The sequence below is a fragment of the Syngnathus scovelli genome, chromosome 8 (assembly GCF_024217435.2).
Source record: "Syngnathus scovelli strain Florida chromosome 8, RoL_Ssco_1.2, whole genome shotgun sequence".
NCBI classification, from domain to species: domain Eukaryota; kingdom Metazoa; phylum Chordata; class Actinopteri; order Syngnathiformes; family Syngnathidae; genus Syngnathus; species Syngnathus scovelli.
Window position 1 is genome coordinate 6,794,760 of NC_090854.1, and position 15,463 is coordinate 6,810,222.

General features: G+C 43.3%; 1 protein-coding gene across 5 annotated transcripts in view; it reads left to right on the forward strand.

Moving 5' to 3' along the window:
- The window catches only part of LOC125974183 (inhibin beta B chain), a 43,117-nt gene extending 27,953 nt beyond the window's left edge, over positions 1-15,164 (forward strand). For 4 of the 5 annotated variants that reach the window (XM_049729151.2, XM_049729153.2, XM_049729152.2 and 1 more), the window contains 2 exons: positions 1,922-5,289; positions 12,797-15,164. In XM_049729151.2, the coding sequence (XP_049585108.1) occupies positions 4,914-5,289; positions 12,797-13,611 (1,191 nt within the window). In that variant the 5' untranslated portion in view covers positions 1,922-4,913 and the 3' untranslated portion in view covers positions 13,612-15,164. The remainder of the gene's footprint in view (positions 1-1,921; positions 5,290-12,796) is intronic. The other variant, XM_068651646.1, reaches the window with a different exon arrangement.
- The last annotated feature ends 299 nt before the right edge of the window (positions 15,165-15,463 follow it).

Consider the following 15,463-nt stretch of genomic DNA (forward strand, 5'->3'; position numbering starts at 1 on the left):
TTCCCTTTATTATTTAATTCATCTTGGGCCATGGTAAAGGGGTTGATCGGAAACCAGCTGGTAGAGACAAGGACTGTGCGGATGAACTCAATCTGTTCAACAGATTTGATTCACCTCCCCCCGCCCCTTCACCCCTCTCCTTCCCCGGCCTCCTCCCCCCCACTCCGCACCTCAACCTGCCACCTTCGACACTCCAGCCCCCCTGCCAGCTCACCAACCCCCTCTGACCCCCCGAAGACACTCTTCAGTCTTCACTCCACCACTCCAGTCTTCCAACACCGCCCTCTCCTTTACAGTTCTTCAGGTGAGGAGTCACTTCAGAAAGATCAAGGCAGGGAAGGCCCCAGGCCCAGACGACATCTGTCCGAGACTGCTCAGGGACTGTGCGGACCAGCTGGGTGGCGTGGTCATGTACCTGTTCAACCTGAGCCTGAACAAAGTTCCAGCTCTGTGGAAGACCTCCTGCGTGGTCCCCGTACTGAAGGTGCCGCGCCCCAAGGATCCTAACCACTTCAGGCCCATTGCCTTGACTTCCCACCTGATGAAGACTATGGAGAGGATCATCCTGGGTCACCTGCGTTCACTGGTGAGCGCACAGCTGAACCCGCTGCAGTTTGCTTACCGGCCTGGTGTTTGGGTGGACGATGCAGTGATTTATTTACTGCACAGAACACTGCTTCACCTGGAGGACATCGGGAGCACTGAGAGGATCATGTTCTTCGAGTTCTCCAGCGCTTTTAACACCATGCAGCCGTCACTGCTCAGGGTGAAGATGGAGAAGGTGGGTGTGGACCAGTGCCTGGCTGCATGGACAACAGACTTCCTCACCGACAGGCCGCAGTTTGTGAGGTTACATCACTGTGACTCTGGCGTGGTGCGCTGCAGCACAGGTATCCCTCAGGGTACGGTGCTCTCTCCTTTCCTTTTGACCCTGTACACTTCGGACTTCACCCACTACACCACACACTGCCACATCCAGAAGTTCTCCGATAACACGGTCATTGTTGGATATGTTTCGGAAGGGAACGATCTGGGATACAAGACGGTCATCAAGGACTTTGTCAGCTGGTGTGAGCTCAACCAGCTTCAGCTGAACACCAGCAAGACGAAGGAAATGTTTGTAAGCTTCAAGAGGACAGCACCCCACTTCACTCTGGTGAACATCCAGGGGGAGACTAAATAAGATGGTCAGGAGAGCAAGCTCTGTCCTGGGCTGTCCCCTGGACTCCATTGAGGTTGTGGGTAAGAGGAGGACGTTAATTAAGCTGAAATCCATCATGGACAACACCTCTCACCCCCTCCATGACATTATGCAGTCCCTGAGCAGCTCCTTTAGCAGCAGACTATTACACCCACGGTGTAGGAAGGAAAGATTCCGCAGGTCCTTCATTCCCACTGCTGTCAGACTCTACAACATGCGTGGTGCCTGATAAAATTGTGTTTCGTCTCTACCGCTACTAGTGCCACTTGTCTTTGTCCTTGTCTGTTATTTATCCTTTTTTAGATTTGGCACTTGTATTCTTGCACTCTTGTACGCTGCTGTGACAAGTAAATTTCCCCACTGTGGGATGAATAAAGTTCTATCATCATCATCATCATCAATTTATGCAAAGCTGTGATGAATGCAGTGTTGTATTTCAACAATATAACATACGTATTTGACCACTTTTAATTTATTTTTCTAACTTTAATACACTTAAGCCTATATATCTAATTTCTAGTAAGTGGCCCACACCCTCCTACGTATATGGTTATGTATGTGGCCCTCGTTGAAAAAAGTTTGGACACCCCTGGGTTATGTATTCAACTTAGATTTCCCCTGAACTCCACATATGGGGATGACTACCTTCATCGCCTATTCAAAAAATTAAGTGCTTTAAGCAGCCACACTCAGTTATTTATCCGAAATCGACACACACAGACCGGCGAACGGGGCCAGTGGCGATCAGAGGGCCTCCTCGCTGCACGGCGGGCCAGCCGACACGATCCGCGGAAAGCCTCATCACTGAACAGCTGGTCATCCCACACGGTTTGTGGTAAGCCTCCTTGCAGCGGGCCGGCCGACACGATCCACGGTAAGCCTCCTCGCTGTGTGTGTGTCTGACATAGAGCCCCTTGACTGGCTGGTAAGAAGGTGAAATCCTTCCGTAAATCTTGTCTTTCAAATTTTTACCGGTTGAAGTGAACAAGATTAGGAATGTGCATTTGAATATTGATGGCAATGAATCACCATTTCAGACACTAGGTGAAAACAGAATGTGACAAACCAAGCCAGGAAACAATAGGTATTACAATGCTTGCCTACCTGCCTCCAGTGACGTAGACAGGCCTAGATGGAAAAACAAAACAAAACAGGAAGCAAGCTCCAAAAGTGGGTGGATCAGTTTGTCATAAATCTCATTCCCAAAAAGCCCTTAAATCACCAGACTCTTTTAGTAGTTTTGATTTGAATTGTTTATTTCGGCAAGTACATAAACAACACACTTATTACAGCTTCATTTCACATTATGGTTTACATGACTTGTCAAAAAGGGAAGCGGGCTGCTTATCTAGTCCCGTCCCGATTACAATCAAGGGTTTCACTGCCAGACACACAATCTACATTACTACAGTACTACCTGTCACGGATCGGAATGGAGCAGGGCGACCAAATCCAGCTTGGACCAGGGTTTATTTGGGGAAAAGGGAGTTGGAATGGAGCTTGAAGGGAAACAGACAGGAACTGGCAAACTAATCTAACATCATCACAAAACACCAACATGACTGACTGACTGACCGACAGGGAGGGCGAACAGAAAACGACTGAGGGAAAAACAGAAAGAAATAATCCGACAAGGTTGTGACAAGCAGGCAGGATTTAAATACGTGACAGGTAACGAGAGGCAGGTGAGAATGATCACACTGATCATGGGGACAAAGGAGGGGAGGGGTGAGCACACAGGCACACGGACAGAAACTATGACAATATGCACATAATAAAACAACCGGGGACGAAACGTGACAGAATGAATGTATTGTATTGTATTGTATTGTATTGTATTGTATTGTATTGTATTGTATTGTACATATACGTATACTGACTGATATCTTTTAAAATGGAAGCGGTATTAAGACGCTACTATGCCTGCTTGACATTTTCTGACATTTTAGATGTCAAGCGACCCTGTAAAAAAACAGTGGTGTATATTCAGTCGCTTGATACCCATATTTCAACTGGCTCATGGGCTATAAAGAATGTGCAATTTCTGGTAAACATATCCTCTTCCAGTATAACCTACTGACATGCATATCACGTCATTGGATTGGCTTGTAAATTCCTCGTGACACTCTCTTTCAGCCAAGTTACTGCAGACTTTCTCCATTTTCAAATTTGTAAACAAACAGAGGACCACGTTGACCATACTGGGGGTGGCGTGGCTCAGTGCCAAGTGGTTGTTTTCCAACCTATAGCTTGGAGGTTCCATCCCGGCACAAATGTTCCACTGTAAAATAGCGGTTCTTGTTTATGACCAGCACATTACAGTTAAATACGTACAAAATTTGTGGTGTCCTATTAGAATAAAAGTAAGAGCACAAAAAGAATTGCGCATCTTTGTTAAGATTATTATGGTGATGCTAATTATGACGATGATAATAATAACAATAATAATTATTATAAGAATAATAGTAATTCTTATTATAGCGAACTTCTTTGGTCAGAATGAGCATTTTACTGGCTAAAAGTAACAATATAAATATATCAATAAATCCTGGAGGCGCTTCGTGAAAAGTGTAATGACTGCGTATCAGCAGCAGATGGTGGTGTGTGTCAAGTAATGTATAGGAACAAGTTGCACGTGTCACGTTATAAAATGTATAGTTTTAGCATTTACTTGCGTACAATATCTAAATTTGTGAAACGCCCTCAAACAGCTATATATATATATATATATATATATATATATATATATATATATATATATATATATATATGTATGTGTGTGTGTGTGTGTGTGTGTGTGTTGTGCAATATGAAACGTATTTAATGTGATTAAGAAGTGCTTTCATTGAAATATGGTTTTAGTTTTAAAAACGCTACAAATTAATGATGACATGACGTGGTGCCTTTTGAACTCTCACACTGTCACGGAGTGGTTTTAATAAGGCAGCCCTTTAGAGAGGGAGGGGGTGTCTGGGGGGCGTCTCTATGAATAGGCAACCTATGGTACGTACGACCATAATAAAAGCCTGTCAACTATAGCAGAGTAGTCGTTGCTCTGAAACATAGTCTGCTAATCCCTTGAGTCGAGTTGGTTGAAATCCCAACGTGGTTCCGACTCTTTAATTCAAAAAAAAAAAAAAAAAGAGAGAGAAAGAAAGAAAGGGAAAAGGGGAAAAAACGGCAATTGCAGAGCCCTTGTCGTCGTGATTGGACAGGGGGAAAGGGGTCTCAGTCAAGAGCATCTCGCAGGACAAAACTGGCTGGTCATCTACAGCAACGCACCGGAACACGGTACGGGCGCACAATCCCGGGTGCTACCCAACTTTATTTCATTTTAGGACTCTTACTGAAGAAGATGAGTTCCTGTACATATGAATGAAAAAGAGCGGACTACGCTTTTCCTTCCATTTTGGCTAGCTCACCGAAGGTTTTGTCTCATTTTTGCCTGTACGCAAACTCAAGACTCATTGTTGGACAACACGCTGCATGCCTAATGAGTGGAGTTAAATAACTTAGGCAGCACTTGGAGGTTTGGAACGTTTTCACTAACTTTTGGATTCAGCGGTTGCGCACTCTCATAAGTTGCTTCCCCCCCCCCCCCCCCCCCCCCCCCTGTTCTTTCTTCTTTTTTTTAATTAACTATAGCGCGACTATTTAGTCGAATATTTTTTTCTCTTACGTGGACTGGACTTTGACGTGTACATTTGTGAAAATGACTTCAGCCAGTGTGGTGTTGTTAATTGCGTGCGCTTTCTCGGTGCGCTGCAGCGCACTGCCAGAGACTGAGAGCTCGCCGGTGGAGTCGTGCGCGTCGTGCGGCTTCAGGGCACCGGATCAGTCTGAACGCGTGAACGTAGACTTCTTGGAGGCGGTCAAGAGACACATACTGAACAGGTTGCAGATGAGGGAGCGACCCAACATCACCCACCCCATTCCAAAAGCTGCGATGGTCACCGCGCTGAGGAGGCTGCATGCCGGCAAAGTGCAAGAAGACGGTCGTATGGAGATCCCAAGTTTTGACGGACAGGCGTCCTTCAACAACGAAGTTCAAATGGAGACCTCGGAGATTATCAGCTTCGCAGAAACTGGTAGGCTTCTTAAAAATATTTCATCACGACACCTGCATGATCTCTACCTTCTGGCAGAAATTAGCGGCGACTAAATCTGTTTTTAAATACACAAGCAACAGGTACCATGATTAAATAAATTACATATATTTTCTTATTCAATGAAAAATGTATTTGTAAATGTTTATAATATTTGCTTCTGGGAATTAATTCAATCACAGATCACGTACGTGTCTGAGAGGAAAATAGGCAGAGCCATCAGCTTATTATGCCTGATTTAAATAGATATCATTTGGCAACCCAAGCTGTAATAAGGTTGGTGTATAAACTTGAATTATTTTATCACACATTATCTATGTACTGTCCGTCTGTTCAGCTATCTGTCTGTCCGTCCATCCCTCCGTCCGTCCATCTACCGATCAAACACATCCATCCATCCATCCGCCCATCCATCTTTATACATATATAGTAACTTGTACACAAACAAGGGAGTATGTTTTTCATGTTGTCTAAATAGAACACTCATTTCTATATGTGCACACACAGAGTGGGTGCTCCACAATTTTCTGCACTTGACAAAAATCTAATAATTGTCACTTTGCAACAAGAGAATCTTTAATGAAAGCAAACCAGCTCAGTGGCCTAGTAGTAGAGTGTCCGCCCTGAGACTGGAAGGTTGTGGGTTCAAACCCCGGCCGGGTCATACCAAAGACTATAAAAATGGGACCCATTGCCTCCCTGCTTGGCACTCAGCATTAAGGGTTGGAATTGGGGGGTTAGATCACCAAATGATTCCCGAGCGCGGCACCGCTGCTGCTCACTGCTCCCCTCTCCCCCAGGGGATGGATCAAAATCACATGGGGATGGGTTAAATGCAGAGGACAAATTTCACCACACCCAGATGTGTGTGTGACGATGATCATTGGTACTTTACTTTAACTTTAAAATGTTATTTCAATCTGACCGATATGCACTTTGGTACACTAAAACTACAATGGCATAAAGACAGGCACACTCACCATGCTTGCCTTTTCTTATTGGCCCAGCCGTTACAATTTGTCCGAATGGGCTGCTGTCAAGGAATGGGAATGATCAGAGTACCCTCAGGACAAGGGAACAAAAGCCAGGCAGTTATTATTAGAGCACTATGTGTTCCTGCTGAACTCTACATGTCAACGATAAGGGAGGAAAACTGAGAAAACAAAAGAAATTGCGCAGAATAATGCATGTGACATTTGAGTCGTTGGAAGAGAATGGTGTGAGTGTGGGTGGAGGGGTGAATGCTGGCAATGCTGGAGGGTGAGGGCGGGGGCGATATCATGTGTGTGCCTATAATGCAGTGTTGTAAAGCATGTTTTTGTCATTCTTAATGTCCACCGGGCTCCTTTGCTTCTTCTTTTTCTATTTCTGTTTTTTTTCTTTTTAGCTCTATTCTTCCTCACACCTTTGAGCTTTTGTGCGGTATTGTACGACAGAGCTGGCTTGGGTCCCTGCTCCCCAGTCCCCGTTTGCCTCCTGGCCAGCTGGCTCAAGACCCACAGATCACATACTGCCAGCTGGGGTGGGGCTCAGAGGCAAGGTCTCAAGAAAGGCAGGCAAACTTGCACCAGGAGGCTCAAGTGTTGTTGTTGATGTTTTCCAGTTTGAGATAAGGCATGTTGACAAGTGAAGTATAGTGATCCAGAAAAGGAGTGGTGATGATGATGATGATGATGAAGATATTGTGTTGTTTTGTTGCTTAAGGGTGGTTTCACTTCTCTTCTACTTCTCTAGTTCAAATGAGGTGAGGCGGGTGAGGAAGACGAGGCCAGTTCGTGGTGGATCGGGGACTTACAATTTTTCTTAGTCACATTGGTACATATCTTGGATCAGAATAGGCATTTGCAAAACAGGAATTTCTCAATACAGTTCATTTAGAAAGACACAATGGTTCCCCTGACAAAGCCATTTTTTTCTCAAAATTCTTAGTACAGCTTCAAAAGGGAATACTGCATTCGTATCAACAAATATGGCAGTGCCATCAGAAGTACTTGTGTCATTGTGTTTGGATAATGTCAATCTAACAGTGTCCTTTGGAGGGATGTTCTGATGTAAACTGCGGCTAAAGTTTTGCAGACAATTATTCTAAATTTTACGTCACACCTTAGTGCAAGTGAACGATAGATTGCTAGGTGAGATTCATATTTCCCCTCAACTGTTTGCACTGTACTTTGCTGAAAGGACTTGCACTGTACTTTGCTAAAAGGAAAAGACAGCACTCAACACACACAATCAAACATCCAAAAAGTAGGAATGTGAACATTGGAAAATCTCTTGTACAACACTGTAGGAATTACACTGTAGTCCAAGGACCACAAATTTGTATACACATCACAACAAATATTTTTACTTGCTATGAGCTATTTCAGAAAATGGATCTTTGGTTGAACAAATGTTTCCCTTCATTAGAAGGAGTCAAGATTCACCTGAGGAAAAATGTAATGAATGGAAATGTATAGAAATATATATAGACATTTTTTGACAACTTGCTTAACCATTTTGCATGAAAATACTTATTTAATATACTAATACACTAATGCTAAAATGTTGTGGAGTGTGAGATAATTCAACAGAGACCCATTGTCATGCATTTTGATCAACATGGCATGAAAATTTGATAATGTAGCAAACAGCGGAACATTGTACATAATCCATTTGTGCCATAGTGCCATAATGGATGTGCCAAAGAGTTTGAAACTTGTTCAAAGAAATGAGAAACTGCTTTTCTGATGTGCACAAGTGACAATGACCAAGTTCAACTCTGCTGAAAGCAACTGAGGAACAACTACAATAGAGAGGTTTCGTTCGGAGCTCCTTGGTTTCTGATAATTGCTGTCTTGAAAAATGAACGTTGGTGAGAGAGGATGCTTAATGATGGGAAGTAATCCGCTACCTCAACAGTGAGGTATCAGGTTGGCAGGTTTACTTTAGGACGACACTCTTTCGTGTGGGAGGTGTCTCGCAGCACGCTCTCAGACCTGCTCCAAATATTTTCCACAAGTATGTGCTTCAGCCTTGACCTTTCACGGTATACCTTATGATCCAATACATAATTCATGAACATTAATGACTGCATCTCCAGTTTACGCCAACAATAGCAGTGTCGAACCAGAGCAGAAGGAGCATTTACGGCAGGCCAAAGATTTGGCATTTCAAGCCAGGCCCACCATCCTCATCATGCCTGAACAATGGCAGCAATAAGCGCACACTCCTTGGCTCATGTTTAGAAGTACCGCGGCGTGGGCACACCCTCATCTTTTAGTGACACGCCGTCGTGTCTAGCGGCCGTGAGTAATGAGTTGCTTCACTGCCAGCTCGCCTGCTTCCATGTATGGTCCCTTTCCTCACCTGGGCCACAGAGCCTTGTGGCGCAGGTAAGGACAAGCTGAAGCAACCCATTATCCACACAAGCCCACCCAGGTGTCCTAACTGCTGATATTCACGAGCAACCTCACTCTGCTGGGTCAGGTAAGACGTGTCAGGGCGAGTTCAAAACTGTCTGAAATAATGGATGAAAACAAAAATCCTCAAAGGGACCATTAGTGGCAAAAAGTAATTTGCTTTGTAAGCTCCCCGTGTGCTTTCAATATTGAAATATTCTATAGAATAGAATAAATAGCTATATATATAGTACTCGGATAATTATTTTCTGGACCAAAGTAAAGCCTTTACATTCAAAATACATTCATGTCAGTTAATTGTTGATTTTTATAATATCATATTTTGAAGTGTACATTTTGTCAGTACAGTGTCTGCAATTTGTTAATGCATTTGTTTGAATATGATGACGTTTTGGTAACTTCTGAGTTTATCGTTCAAACTTTGTACAAGATAAGGGTTTTGACTTTTAGTTATGCTAAAGAGCAATTCTGTACGCGAGTGCACAATTTAAACAGAAAATTATGAATGAAGCACCTTGTATTCAGGACATATCACAACCACAAATAAATAAATAAATAAATAAATAAATAAATAAATAAATAAATAAATAAATAAATAAATAAATCAGAGGGGCTTTTATAGCCATCACAAATGAAAGCTGTAGTTAATCAGAGTCCTTTATGTAAGAATGTACTCACTGCACTCTTGATAGCCAGCAGGATATGGAGGCCTGATATTTTAATGTATTGCTTAGCATGGCGGTGGTTGTGTGCATGGATGGATGGAAATGTGTGTACAAGTACAGTGCTTGAGCTTGAGCTGGTCTGAACAAGTCTGTGTGTAAATTTAAAGCTGTGGTATACAGGAGCAAGAGGCACGGGGCGCCTTAAAGGGAGGGCCATCTTTGGTGGCCACATGTTGACACTGACAAACACTAATCAGTCTGCAAACAAAGTAATTTAGCCACTTTTAGGGCAATGCTTTGCTTAAGAACTTGTGCTAACGTTCCTGAAATAGAAACCGTTCAAGATGCCTTTGGGTAAATTGGAAGACATAATTGAGCTCTCATTGGCAGTATTTTTTTTTTCTCTGTCTACTAAACCCACCGTCACCTTTAGACTTCTGGAATCTCTTCTTTGTACCCTTTTAGAAAGTGGCCAGTGTCATGTAAATGGCTTTTATTCCCCCCATGCATTTTGCTGGAAAGCCACGTGTTTCAATAGTGGGCTGCTGCGCGGCTGTCTCCCAGTGCCTCACAGGGGGCTTTGTGCTGTCACTCTTAGGGTACTTGCACATGGAAGGAGGAGGGAATGGGTGGGGCTCAGTAGGGTGCTAACAGTGAACTCGATGAACCCCCCAGGGATCTTGGCTGTGTTCACCACCCTAACACCTTTTTTACTTACATCTTTATTCTTTCATGTTGTCTTCCTCAGTTCACATCTCTTCAATCTCTTGCTCTTTGGTCCTGTCACTTAACAAATTGGGGCTTCATTTACCCAACTGGGCAGGATTATTGGTAAAAAGTGGTAGAGTATCCGCCCTGAGACTGGAAGGTTGTGGGTTCTAACCCCGGCCGGGTCATACCAAAGACTATAAAAATGGGACCCTGCTTGGCACTCAGTATTAAGGGTTGGAATTGGGGGGTTAGATCACCAAATGATTCCCGAGCGCGGCACTGCTGCTGCTCACTGCTCCCCTCTCCCCTAGGGGATGGATCAAAATCACACGGGGATGGGTTAAATGCAGAGGACAAATTTTACCACACCCAGATGTGTATGTGACGATCATTGAGACTTTAACTTTAACTCAACTTTAAAAGCTGAAACATCATCAGACCTATCAAACTACAGTAGAACCCCGGATCTTGACGCTAATTCGTTCTCAGTGACGTGAACATAACATAGTAAAGTTCCATAGTGGATTTGTGTTTACTGTTATATTATGTTCACATACAGAATTTCCCCGTGGAAAGAAGGGTTTATGGGTGTATTTGGAACGTGGTGTTTTTGTGGTACGCACTTCCGTTGTTCTTCCGATTCCTCGTCTTTTTCTTCGGCACCACAATACCATTGTTTTTATGCCGTTCATATCATTTTATTTTGTTGTATTTAACCGCCACACCTTAAAAGCCAGTGTAGGTACCACATCCATTCGGTGTTCAGATCAGCTCGGAGACCTAAGCCTTTTGAAGACGTTATGCTATATGGTTAGCTGGTATGATGACTTTTCAGATCGTGGTTGGTCTGCTTTGCGGAAATTGGATTGTAATTTAAACACGGACGAATTTTGCGAAGAGAACTTCTAAAAACAATGTGCAGTCGTTGATTATTTGCTTTATTGATGCTTTCGACATTTGATTTTGATTTATTTTTTTTCTAGAATTGTTTTTAGAAGTTTTCTTCGCAAAAATCGTGACGTCATCAGACACCGATCCGTGAAAATATTGTCTGACAATAATCTAGTCCTAAGTGTTAAAAATGTTTGGGACCGCTGAGTTTGAATACTTGGGGCGCAAAGTTAGACACGGCAAAGTAATTATTGTGATTATTTGTATTGATATTAAAATCACTATTAACACTACACCTAAATCTCGATTTTACTCGCTTTGATCCTATGCGACTTTCTGTCTAATGCGGTTTGGTCATGGACCCCAGTTTTTTTTTTTTTTTTTTGTCATAAATACATTTTCAAGTAGTATTTTGAATGGATGAGATAAAGACCATACGAAACTACGAAGCCGTACTAGCACGTAAACCTTAGCGCTTGTGGTATGATGAATTACCGTGACCAATTTAAAGAGGTTAGAAGTGGGCTGTTTGATCGTTTTCACTGCTTTATTACAGTGTTACGGATAGCTAGGATCGTTTTTGATTGGGAAAGGGGGAAGTTTACAGAAGCACCTCGTCCACACAGTCACAAGTTAAAGAGCGTGGCCGGACACAGTAGTAGAATAAGTGGCTGCTTTATTCTCTCTTCCATCCAATTCACATAGCATCAAAATGACATACTTGTCACGGAACAGAGACGGGACAACCAAATGCGCACAATCCTTTACTGAAAAGGGGGAAAGGGGAAGTGGAACGCTGGACTTGCGGTCTGGCGTGGCTGAGCAGCAGAGCACAGCGCGTAGTCGTAGTCGGAGGCAGGCAGGTTGTCGAGATAGGCGGCGATCAGGAGCGTGGTCAAAGGACGAGCAAGTAGTCAGGGCAGGCGGCGATCAGGCGTGGTCGGTCAGTTTACGGAAGCAGTTGGCAACAGAGATCATTCAAGGGACAAAAAGGCAGTGGTGTCATGGGCAGGGTAAGGAGACGAACTGACAACCACTGGCAGAATGCATAGAGGTTAAGTAGTGGACCTAACGAGCTGTAGCAGGTGCTGGCAATTCCTTGATTGGGGCTTGGCTGGGAGTCCGGTGACGCAGGGACGTGACAATACTCAATCCACCTGATATTGCCATCTGCGTATTGCTTCTCTTTTGATAAAATCAGCAGTTCATATTTCATTTTACACACACCCTGTGTTTGTGTCTACAGTGTAATCTATATTTCTACATATTGTAAATCATTGTATTTACCAGTGAAGATGCAAAACCTGAGTAAAGATGATGAATGGCCTCTGCAAAAAAATAGTATACTGCATAATGAGCTCATGGCAAAATCCGTAATTTCTGGATGATAAGACGCATCTGAATATAAGCCACACCAGCTAAAATTAGTGGAAAATCCTGTTTTGTTCAAATGTAAACCGCACTGGGCTATAAACCACAGGTGTTTTAAATGCAATGTCCTCATTTTTATTACCTGTATTACCAAAACAAATCATTTTATAATGTCATGAAAATCATGAAAAATAAGACGCACTGGACTATAAACCACAGGTTTCTTAGCTTATGCATAGTAGCAGTTTATAGTCCGTAAATTACGGTAAATACAAACAATGTGCAGGAGGCTTCAGTGACTCATTGATATAGTATGGCATCTGTGAATAATTTGAGATCTGTTCGCATTTCAAATTTCTGAGGTTTGAACAAACTACAAATACAAAGATATATGCCATAATTTCCTTGTATGTACTGATAATGTTTTTGTTTTTATTGTGTCCCCCGCAGATGAGTACACATCCTCAAAGTCCAGTCTTTTCTTCCTCATCTCCAATGAAGGCAACCAGAACCTGTATGTGTCACAGGCAAACTTGTGGCTCTTCTTTCGCGTGTTGCCGACTGGTCCTGAGAAAGGCCTACGAAGGAAGGTGACAGTCAAGATCCGCTACCAGGAAACTGGAGCTGTGAGCAGTGTAGAAGAAGTGCCAGAAGAAGTGGGTGGAGGGGTCACAGGGCGCTGGGCCCTGGTGGAGAAGCGTGTTGAGCTGAAACGCAGTGGTTGGCACACTTTCCCACTCTTAGAGGCAGTGCGGGCAGTGTTTGGCAAAGGTAGCCGTCGACAGAACCTTGAGGTCCACTGCGAGGGATGTGAGATGGCTGGAGTAGCTCCGGTGCTGGTGGACCCAGGTGACCCGTCCCACCGGCCATTCCTGGTGGTCCGTGCAAGACAAGTGGACGGAAAACACCGCATTCGCAAGCGTGGGCTGGAATGTGACGGCACGAGCGGGGGTCTATGCTGCCGGCAGCAGTTCTATATTGACTTCCGTCTCATCGGCTGGAACGACTGGATCATTGCACCTGCAGGCTATTACGGCAACTACTGTGAAGGAAGTTGCCCAGCTTACATGCCAGGATCGGCTGCATCCTTCCACACAGCAGTGGTAAACCAGTACCGCATGAGAGGAATTAACCCAGGTCCGGTCAATTCCTGCTGCATCCCCACCAAACTGAGTACTATGTCTATGCTCTACTTTGATGATGAGTACAACATTGTTAAGAGAGATGTGCCCAACATGATTGTGGAGGAGTGTGGCTGTGCATGAGTCCATTTTGGCCCTTAATTTTCTCTGAACTGTCAGCAAGGCCTTTTGTACAAACAGGTGACGTTGTACAGTATACATATACAGTACAAGAAATCTATTGCTACTGTATGTGCAGGCGAGACACACTGTAGTGTAATCTAGTATCAAAATGTGCGGAGGCTTGGTTGCACCTGCTCTATATGAGTGTATGTATTTATCAGACTGAGTGATATCCTTGCTGTCTGAGTTTGAATTAGATGGCATTGGGAGGAGAAGGGAATGAAGATCACCAAATGGTACTTTTGTGCTACTTTGCCATTTTAAATAAAATATATTGGCCTAGCAACACCTATAAGAAAATAAGAATTATTTAAAGAAAGTGACATGATCAGCCAGTGATATTATTGGCTTTGTCCCCAGACTTCTCAACCCGTTCCTCAGGCCCCTAAGTACTTTAAGCGCATGTCAGACTTGTTTTTATTTTATTATTTTTTTAAAGCACTGACAATTCATCAGCTCACACAATTCAGAACAAAAGCACTTCACTAGAATGCCGACAGACACAGTCTGACTGTCCTCTGGTGGAATTAGACCAGCAGCGCTCAATGCCTCACAGGATTATTCCCTCCGCATTGCAGCGGCAAAAGAAAGTCCTCCACAGAGCTGCTGTCGTTATTTTCACCCTTAATTGCAGGCCTCGAACCTCAGCTTCCTGCCTATCAAGAGCGCTGCAGGCCCTGTAACCATGTGATGACCCGGACTAGACAGATCTGAGAAGTGCACTTCACTTGCGCACCGGGACAGAACTCATTCCTTCTGCCCAATAATGCTTTGTGGAAGTGGACACGCGGACACAGAGCCATTAGTTTTGGTGGGTCGCCACAGTGCAGTGCAACACTTGGGGAAACTGAAATGCACAGCCTGATTAGCACTTGTATAAAGAATTGCCTTCCAAGGGGTACTGAGTGTCCTGTCATATCACTAAATAAGTGCCACATGAGCTATGCAATGTATAGTAAACTATACCCATACTACAACATGCCCTGTTAGACTGAATGCTCTTTCTCTGAAATTTTCTGTGTATTTTGTGTTTGCTTTCTCACCCTTTCCCTCTTCAGTCCTCGACTCTTAATACTTGAAATGTAATCTTTCGCATCCTTTCTAAGGCGAATGATTGTTGTGATGTTTGCACTGAAAAGTTGCAGGATTAGTAAAACAAAAACTGCCATTGAAAAGTTATTTTTATAGTAAGTAAAGAAACTGAATTTTGTGTCAGAGGTATTTTACATAACTAATGGAACCAAAGAGGCCATGATATTAGCCATTGTACCAAGAGGGCATGGTCATTGAGTGTATGATACTGTTTTGATCATCTGCAAAAGGCCTACTTGTATCAGGGTACAATAGGCAACATTTTTCATCTTTAGTTCTATTTTTTTTTTTGTTTCAGTTTTCTATTTAATAAAACACTATTTTAGTTTCTGTGTAAGAATTATTTAGCCAAATAAATGATGTCTGTACAGTTTATGTAAAATAAAATGTTTTCTTAAACTATTTTGTAACTGTAAAACTCACTCTACGTGTCTTGTTTTTTGTTCCTCGGGAAAATGGGTTAGTCTCGAGGTTGTTGTTACTCTGTCAGAGTCCCAAATACCTTTCTGAGGTAAGGTGTTTTGGCCTTATCCTATCTCCCCAACTGAAAAGGTGTGGCTGAAGGATTTGGAAAACAACAAGAAAAACACATGCTTCACACTTCAGCTTGAGTCTATACTGCTTGCAACACATGACCGGCCACCATCTGTAAGGACTGATTACCTCCCATTAGCCAGAGCAGTAATTACACCTATGATTAAGGGTTTCAGTCTCAAGTATA